This window comes from Drosophila montana, unplaced genomic scaffold (genome assembly GCF_035044405.1).
Source record: "Drosophila montana isolate Dmon_TW-CO22-7 unplaced genomic scaffold, ASM3504440v1 contig_3282_1, whole genome shotgun sequence".
Lineage (NCBI taxonomy): Eukaryota > Metazoa > Arthropoda > Insecta > Diptera > Drosophilidae > Drosophila > Drosophila montana.
The window spans coordinates 530,984-541,132 of record NW_026998166.1 but is presented as its reverse complement, the minus strand read 5'-3'; the positions used below and the strand labels follow the sequence as shown (position 1 = coordinate 541,132).

The 10,149-nt window shown below is 36.5% G+C and overlaps 1 protein-coding gene across 1 annotated transcript in view; it reads left to right on the top strand.

The window, feature by feature from the left end:
- Window positions 1–297: 297 nt before the first annotated feature.
- CadN2 (Cadherin-N2) overlaps window positions 298–10,149 on the top strand; it is a 45,002-nt gene continuing 35,150 nt past the window's right edge. Inside the window, exons 1-2 of the mRNA XM_064690736.1 lie at window positions 298–564; window positions 9,030–9,173. Of these exons, the coding sequence (XP_064546806.1) occupies window positions 513–564; window positions 9,030–9,173 (196 nt within the window). The 5' untranslated portion in view covers window positions 298–512. The remainder of the gene's footprint in view (window positions 565–9,029; window positions 9,174–10,149) is intronic.

The window sequence follows — 10,149 nt, the reverse complement described above, 5'->3', positions numbered from 1 at the left end:
ACAGCAGCAACAGCAACCGCAGATGCAGCCTTCGCGCTTTGCTCATTAAATATAGTGGGAATCAACAAACGGAAAGGCAAGCTAACCAAGAGCAGCAACACCAACAGCAACAGCAGCAACAACAACAGCAACTAAGAAGGCGAAGTCGCATTTATCATTTAATCATTCACGGCAACAGCAACAAAGTGAAATTACAAAGCCTTACGCCTCCATACAACAAGAACCGCAGCAACAACGCCCGCAGCAGCAGCAGCAACAACAACCACATACAACAGCAACTACAAATTAATTGCTGGCTGCTCTACAAAGCTTGGCAGTAAACAACTGGTAACTGGTAACGCGGCAATTTGCTGTTTACCAAGGTGTTGCTGGCGTGCAGCAACTGCAATAATCATAGCACGACAACAACAACAACTGCAACAGCAACAACAACAGCAGCAGCAGTAGCAGCAGCAGCAGCAGCAACTTGAAGTCATCGTTTGCTGTTGTTGTTGCCGTTTGCCTGCGTAGTTATGGTCGATCCATTAAAAATCTTTTGGGTTTTGACAAATAGCACCTATTTGGGTAAGTGTGTAAAGCAATTTGTGTGTGCGTATATGTGCGTGCGCCTGTGTGTGTGTGCGTCTGTGTGTTGCTGTTGTGCAAATCAAGCTAAGTAGCAAGCCGTGTGTATGTGATTATTTACACCTGCAAGCAACTGATGTCTATTAAAATTTCATGATATGTTATTTAAAGGAGTCTTGTGTGTGTGTGTTAGTGGGACGTGTTGCCGGGGGGAATACCCAACTAATGATACCCTTGTGTCATGCTGCTCTGGCAGGCTTTTAAAATATGCATTCTTACTTTTGCAAGTGGCTTTTTGAGTGCTTAAAATCCAAGTCTGGACGGATTAAATTTAACTTTTTTATTTTAATGGATGCCCATACATCATAGACCCCATCTCAAAAATAGACGCTCTCTAATAGCTCAGATGATGAGTATTATAAGTTTCCTAGGTGTTAATAGGTGCTTTTAAGAAACTGGGTTTTCGCTTAGGTATAAATCTCTCATGTCCGATTTATGTAAGAGAGTAAAATGGGGCAAATCAAAATCTAAGCAAAGAAATATTATAATTAAATGAAAATAATTAAAAAAATTAAATATGGTTTCAACTAATTTGCATCAATAACAATGAACCAGCTTAGGTCTGCCTTTGGGCAAAACAAATATCTTTTTGCATAAATGTCAGACTTTGGGTTTGGCAAAAAGATGTGCAAATAAATAAATATTGTGAACGCTTTTAATTTACTAATTAGTTTTGGTGACATAAAAACAAATAAATAAATAACGGCATAAATATACAACAATAACCGAACCACACTCGCACACAAGTTTTTTATTGCTTTTCGTTGTCAGCGCAAAATTTTAATCCTCAAGGCAGTTAACATTGCGGCAACCACGCCCATGCCCATGCATAAAGCGACACACATTGTGTAATAAATTAGCCAAGTTTATGATAATCTGCACATTGTGTTTACACATGTATTTCGGATTTAGTTTGACGACGCTTCTTTTCATACCCTGCACACAAAAGGCGTGTCAAGTGGGGTATATGCCCGCTAAACTAGTGTATGTTAAAGGCAGCTGAAGTTATTTTAAAACTAATTTCGCATTTTATAAGTTCCCCCAAAGATCGTACTTTTGATAAAGATGAAGAAATTGAGCCTTTTGCCACGTATTTGTCTAGCTTTTCAAGCTTAAGATCCACAAGAAGGTGAAAGCGGACATTGAAAATTTAATGAAGCGTGAAGAATTAACATGGGGTATGTTTCACCCGTTTCGGCTAGTTCACTTTTTTTGGTGGAAGCTGCGCAAAAGTTTATTTTATTGCGAAAAATTAAATTTAATTGCATTGGCTTGCAAGCTACTTAACTTAATATAAAAAATCAATACGATTCAACGAAAATCTATCCTCCACATTAAATAATAAGTATACTAAATGTATTCTATAATTACAGAAGTACAGGTTATTCCAAAGTCGTGCTAAGTCGTGCCAACTAGCTACTATGCAAAAGAGATGCGCCCATATAAAGCAAATATCTAGTGTTTGTGCTTGTATTATATTTGCATTTATTTGATTGTGCTTGTGTGTGTGAGTTTAGGTGTTTGTGGGTGTGCGTGCCTTTCATAACTATTATTAATCTAATATGCAATGTGGCAAACGGAGCGAAAAGAGGCAGACGGGTTAATTTGTAAACGCTTTGACAGTGTCAACCATGAAACGTTGATCTATTTAGAAGTCAAAGGTTTCTAATAAATGTAACTAGTTTCGCCTGCGGTCTACAGAAATGTGTGTGTGTTAATTTTAATTAATTTTCACCTGAATTACTGGCGTTATTCAAACCATTTGAAAAGCACGCATTAAGAGCAGCCGACTATAAATGGGAGCCACAAACTCGTGCAAACTTAAAGTTCTTTGTTAAAGAGCGCGACTTTTGCGTTAAAATGAATCGCGGATCTGTCGAAACATATCAAAAAATGCAAATTCGGCTTTTTGCGACGCATATTGAGATCAGCAAGGCCAAAAAGTTTTTAATTGCGGCTGACCCTCTGCGGACATAGGCCGTAATTAACACTGAGTCGGATGTCCAAGTTTCCCTTAAACCAAAAGCCCACAGCCACGCCCACCCTCCCTTCGCTTGCTGCTGCGTTCTGTTAATGAACAGCGAGTCGCGACATACGACAAAAAAAAAAGAAAACGCGAAACAAGACCTTGACAGCGCCTCGACAACGGCGAACGGCGAAAGGCAACGGGAACGCCAACTCATTATGGCTGACAAAATATTTGTCAACTCATCAGGCGCTGCCGTTATCGCCAAAGCTGTGCGCCATATTTTTTTTTCTATTTGTTTTTGTGTTTTTGTTTTTTAATGTTAACGTATCTCAGGGTGCGCCATCTTGTTTTTTGTACAGATTTTTTAGTATTTTTTTTTTGTTGTTGCTCTGGGCTTTGTCTTTTGTGCGTTTTGTTTACTGTTTGTTATGGGCCGCGTTTTTCATTTCCTTACCCGGTCTTCAGCACAAAAAAAAATTAGGATGTTACACGCAGTAGAAAACATTCGTCATGCAAAAGAGTGCATATTTTCATATATACTAAGTCAACCGTTTTTACACAGAAGACCTTCAGAAAAAGTCAGCTTTATAGGCTGTCGGGTTGCGAAAATGTTGAGTAAGTTTAATAGACGTTAGTTTATTATATTTAAACGCAGAGAAATAACCTTAATTCAAGTCTTCCAGTAGAATTTAACATGAAGAAAATGTAAGGTGATTAACTTTTAGAAGACAAATAAGATTTATAGTGTTGTAAAACGGTTTAGACTGGTCGATAGACGATATTTCAGTATATTTATAAGCGGAAAACGAACTTCAATTATATTCTTCAACCAGATTGATTGATATTTTCCTTCAGAAGACAAATCTGTCTTATAGTGTTGTACAACTATTGAGTGTAATTCTAAACAATAGTTTTTATGGTTATTTCATTCAATAGACGAATTTTAAATATACTCAGCTTATTTATAAGCAGACAGCTTTACACTTGGACAATTTTAAGAATTTTTAATTTCAGAAATTTTAATTAATACAGAAACACTTTAGATCGATTAAAAATACTAAAAATACTATAGTGGAAAAAGGAATCAATTATGTCAGATAATCATTTTACTATCGACTGTATAACTTTCGTATGATTTTCGATTTCGGGTTTCTTTAAATAAAAACTTTAAAACTAATGTCCTAAAGAGCAGTAATTTCTTAAAATATTAAGAATATTAAGAACAGAGTGTCTGCCAGAGTGATTTAATGTAGCTTCGATCCTTTCGGCTTGTTCCTTACTTTTTGATTACATTCTCTTTATTAAGTCATGGCAGCGTCCAAGATGGCAGCACAGGCCAATCAAAATTGTTTATAAATTTAATTAAAATTTCAGCAGCAAAAAATCAGTAGATTGCAGTTGAGCTGAAGTGCAGGTCATTTCCGGCATTGGTCGTTGCCCGTTGGGCAACCCTCTACTCACTAATGAATATTAATATAAAGTAAAATAATATATATTTTATATACATACATACTTATATATATAGCATATTCGCGAGTCTCTCGACGCGCCTGGATACGCAGCCTAATTGAAGTTTGCTCAGCAGCCGCTAAGGCAACATCAAATCTCCCCCATCCATATCCCTTCGAAACCCCCGCCACCCCCCCGAACCCACCCACCTTTGGTGGGCATCAGAGTTAATGAGCTGCACTGCGCCGGGCGGGGTCGAGCTTTTTGTGGCCCAAGGGCGGTTTTTTGGATTTCGTTAGGGTTCAACGAGTTTATTAAATGGATTTAATTGTGTTTTTACTTTGTGAGCAAATTGAGGTTTCGCTTCGTGTAGCGAGGTTTTTGCGTTTTGTGGCTTTGTTGCTGATTCGCCAAAATCCAAAAATCTGTATTCGTGTGTGTGTGTGCGTTTCTGTGTGTACATTAATCATGCAATATGACTTAATAATTACCTGAGCATATTTCGCAAGGGTCTAATTGGATATAACAGCCAAATAAAACGTAAGCAAAGAGATAAAGCTAGTTAAATAAATAGTATAAAAAATATAAAATAAAAAATAATACGCTCTTCTTTATTAATAAATAAATTATCATAAGTATGATGAGGAAATATTATTTCGTATAAATGCGTAAATGCATAAGAAATTGGGCAATAATTCTTAACCTACACGAAACATTCGATTGAGTTTTGGCAAATTAAATAAATTGATTTGTATATAATTATATAAAATCCAAAGTGCCGAAGCTCCTTCTCTAACTTAAAATGCTCCTGCAAATCCTCTTCTCGAGCGTAACTGCAAAAGCTGACTGTATATATCATAGGGGCAATATATGAGTATATCCCCCCTAGCTAGTGCTTATAATTGAAGCTGTTAGCGCCACAAAGTATGCTACATTATGATGTTTAACCTTATTTTGACTGACATTGCATGACTACACATCATCATCATCATCGTCATCGTCGTCGTCGTGAGCAGCAGCCACACCAACATCAAAAACCGAACATAACCAGTCAACTAGCAAATTCAGCAGCACCCCAGCAAACGCCAAGCCCAGTCCCCAATTCTGTGTTGTTTAGCCCCAACCTGCTGTCACTTTAAATGTGATGCGCTTTGTTGCCTCTGGGATACAAAAAACCGTAACTTCCGGCTCCATAAACTACTCCACATGCCTCTGGCTCCTCGCATTCGCTCATGCACAAGCTAAATATACTTCTTTTTGTTATTATATTTTTTCACCAGGGCTGATTTCAACAGCTCTGACATTTGACGCCACTTTGGCAGGGCTGCTATGTTTTAAATTATAAAGAAAAAAAAATAAATAAAGAACTACAGGGGGTTGAGTCTAAAAAAATGTTCAAAAGCAGCTAACAAAATGATGGAATGTCTCTGTGTGTGTGTATGTGTTTGTGTTTGTTGACGTTTACAGAAGCTGCCGCTGCTGTTGCTGGCAGCCATTCATAGACAGGCTGACATACGGCTGCGTGGGTGCTGGAGGCGTGGCTGTTAGTGTGCCAGTAATGCGGCCATAAACAGTTGACAGGGGCGGCCCACCTGACATCAGTGGCACGTTAATAGTTTAGAAGTGAGTCCTTTAGTGAGCCCTTTTGACTGCCTGCCTGCTCACCTTGCTGCTCAATTTAACAGCAACAAAAAGACCATCTAAATATGCAGCCAGCTTTTTTTTGTGTTTGTATTTGGTTTTGTTTTCGGTTTTTTATGCTTTTTGCGCCGAGTGCCAAAAATTAAGTCAAGATAGCGACAAGCGGTCCGGCAACAACAACAACAAAAAAAGCCAAAATTCAATTTCAACTTGCGCTCTGTTTGCTCAGCGTGTGTATTTATTTAGTATATTGTAGCTACACACACACTTGAGTACCTGCTGCTCCTTTTTACCTCCTCCTCCTTTTTTTCTATTATTATTTTCGCCCTATTTACACAAGTTGAACGCTTGAGCTGTTGCCTCCAAAAAGAGTTGCTTGCGTGTATTTACTCTTGGCCATTTCTCATTTTCTTTCGCTTTCCGGTTTCGAGCATTACGTGCCTCCATCCACTAAACTAAATAGGGCTCAGCTAAATTCTAAATTAACTTTCGTTTGTTATGCTATCAACAAAAAGAAAGAAGAAAATAAAAAAAATATATGACCTGATTACTTTTAATTTATTTAACTAAATGAGTAGAAAAGGACCTGAAAATTTGTTGTGTATTATTGCCGTGAGAAAAAATCTGCGAAAAATTAACTTCAGCTTTTATTTAGCTGTATGAAACTGAATTTTATATTTAAAGAAAAGAACAAATTAATACTTGTACTTAAAAATTTGTAGAAGCCCCAGTTAGGTCTGCTAAAATGTATATTTCTCACAAATCTTAAACGCATAAAATAAGTATTTATATAAAAAGAAAAGCAATTGGCTTAATATACAACTTGAATTATTTTCAAAGGATCACAAACTGTATGCATTTCCACATAAATAATTTAAATAAAAATATTTCTTTAAAATATTAGGGAATTTCCATCGCTTATTTTTATATTGCAATAATATTCAATGACACCTATGGAGTATGCACATACATATTAAATAACACTTGTAATATGTATACACAACAACAACGAAAATTGCACATTATTTTCCAAAAACTTTACGCACAGTTAACACATGCCAAACTTTGCCTTTCACATTGCACAGCGAACCAAATATCTAATATTTTGGATATACACTTGGCTATTTAGTTTTTATGCAACACTAATACACACACAAACACACACACACACATGGATAAAATCAATAGATCTCAATATAAACATAACAAATTAGTTTATTAAGTGCTCTTAAACTACAACCTTTAGTTGCTTTTGAGAGTGCTTTCATAATGCATGGAAAATTCAATACACATATTTCCACTCGAAATATGTGCATACAGTATAAAGCCTTTAAATTTGTCATGTAAGAGATTAAAATGCATTGGGGAAATGCGTTTAATAAAATTCTTGATGCATTCTCGGAAGGAAAAGCGACCAAGCAACTGTCGTCTGTTCAATATTACGTATACGCAACGAGTGCCTGGCATCAGCAGCCTGTCGACTGCCTGCTGGCAATATTAATTTTCCTAGCAACTTTATGATGTGTGACCAACACTTTGTGTGTGTGTGTGTGTGTGTGTGTGTGTGTGTTCTCTCTTTCTCTCTTGCTATTTTCCGTTCACTTACAGCATTTATTTTTCAAAATACATATATATATTTTTTTACTATTTATTTAAACAAGTTTTTCAGAGCCAGAACCTTTTATGTTTACACAAGTTGCAGTTGCTATAAAATAAAATACTAACAGGAAAAGCAGATTATTGCTTCCGCATGTGGAAAATTTTTACAAGAGAAACAAACTTTTTCCTACCGCCTACCCAACCGCCCCTCAGGCGATTCCTTTGACGCCCGCTTGGCAGGCAAAAGTGCACTTAAAGAAATCTGTTTGCCAGAGCTTAGCACGGCAAAAAGTAGTAAACCAATTATGGGCAGATCTAACTAGACAAAACACCTTTATGAAATATAGAAATTCAAAACTATTCAAATTTATTTAATCTTGCATGCCAAGGCAAATAAATAATATTCAAAGAGCAAGCAAATAAACTAGTATTAACGTAAACTACTTTTTGTGTTTTGGGACAAAGTTTCTATCTCAATAGAATTAAAATAATATTTATTTCAAAATAAATAAAAGCTGAATAAAATTTGCCTTTCATAAAACAAATATTCCGTGAAAATAAAAGACAAAATGCTGAGCAGAGGAATATCTTCGTGATTAAATGTCTATTTGATGAGAATTCGTTTATGTCCACAACTTTTCAGCATAAAGAGCTAAAGTTTAAACATTTAATTATGTTGGTTTTCTATCTAAGAGGAGCACATGCCAATTCAAACGACTATTTTCTTGGAATTTATTTGATCACAAAGTTGCTTTGAATAAGTTATTCTAATTGGCATAAGAACACGTTAGCCACAAGCCAATTCTTTGAAGTTGCCCGAAAAACCGCTGCAGAACCAATACTAATATCTCATATACATTTCCTTTGAGAAACTAAACAAACTATGTGTTGACTATAAAAAAGTTTTTAAAAGAACTTTTAACACACATTTTGCTTATTTGTTTGAAATTCGAGCTCGGGAATTGTATTTTCGTATAGTTGTTCGAATGGGGAAACTCATTAACGCAGATTTCTTTAGGCATGTACATATATCGACAAATAGGGGGAAAAACTCTTCAACAAACTTGGGTTAAGCAAGAAATTAGCAGGAAATAAGCAAATAAAATTAAACAACAGACTGTACAAAGTGAAGAGCATAGTCGAATGCTGCTGGCTTCACTTGCAGTTTTTCGTGTGCAGCTTGTGCCAATGTTTTTGGGATGGCCTGGAATTGAGAGGGTGGGGTTGGTATGTTGTAAACAACAAAACTTTTTGCTTTGAGCAAAATGTTTTCTAATTTCTAACACACACAGACACACAGAGAAACACGTACACCGACATGAACAGAGCGAAACTCGAGTTAAGTGACATTCCGTTGAGCTGTTGGGGTTTTATTATTAATTCGTTGCGGGGCGCCTCAACACTCAGTCAGCTCATTCGACAATTTAATTATGCTCATTAGAGCCGAACTGGCTGCCTCAGATGCGTGCCACAATTTAATGCATGCCACGTTTCGCGCATAAACCGAACAATTTACGACTTAGCATGGCCACCAAGGCACGCGCGCAATTTGTCAATCGATAAATTTTGGCCATAATTAATGCGGCTTATTGGCATTTCATATACTTGACACAGTCCAATCAATACACAAGTATCTATGTATTTAACGAATTGTATCTTTTGTATGCTGTGTATGCTGTTTGTCTTGGCCTTCGCTTGATTTTTCCTCTATGTTTATTTTATTTTTACTTTCTTGCTTTATTTGCAGTTACAAAATTTGTACGCATTGGTATTGCCGACAAGAACGACTCGCCGCCATATTTCGATAGATTTCTGTACGAGACTGAAATCGATGAAAATGCCGATTTGCAGAGCACAGTACTCACTGTCAACGCCAAGGATCACAATGAGTGTGAGTAGAATTCAATTAAATAAATATACACAAAACACAACACACTTAAATAGATATATATATATATATGTACGCTTATAAATATCCCTTTAATTATTTAAGGCGATTTATCATTGTCGCCTTGGCTGCGCTTTGCTTAACTCCTCTGAAATGTGCCAGCTAAGCTAAGAGTAAATAAACTTAATTTCATTGCGCTTTAATAGACAAAATTTTGTTGCATAAATTAGACATTGATTTAATCAGCTTTGCTTTTAATTGTAAGTGGCGAAGCGCTGACAACTAATCTACCACGCGAGCAGCTCTGGAGGGTGTGAAATAAAAATATACTTGAATGCGAAATCGTGTTAGGCGAAATCAACTGAAAGGGAAGCAAGCGAATGCGTTGCGAAGCTTCTTGAGGGGCTTAGCTGTGTTGAGACAAAAGCATATAGCATTAAAGGAAACAGTGTTGGAAAACAATTAGCTGTCTTTTGCCATTCACACATTATGCAGCTGGTTATCCTAATTTAGACAGCCAGGGAAGATTACGCAATTTTTACGTAGATATAAGCAAACGAGGCAAAGCAGACCAAGCTGTCATGTTGTTGTATGTAAAAACAGTGTTGGTAAACGATTAGCTCTATTTTGCTATTCACACATTAAGTAGTTGGTTATCCTAATTTAGACAGCCAGGGAAAATTACGCCCTTTTTACGTAGATAACTGAACAAAAAAAGAATGACCAGGCTGCCATGTGGCTGTTTTTATGAATAGTGTTGGTAAACGAATCGTTATTTCTTTTCGCCACTACGAACATTTAGCAGCTTGTTAGCTTAACAAAACTAAATGAAACGCAACTTGACAGACAGCAAAATTAGCCACCATTTAGACAAAAACAAACAAGAAACAGATTGCTTGGCTGCAATGTGGTCATTTTCTAAAACAGTGTTGTTTATTGGGCAATAGTTTTTTTTTATGTCAATCACACATTCAGCAGT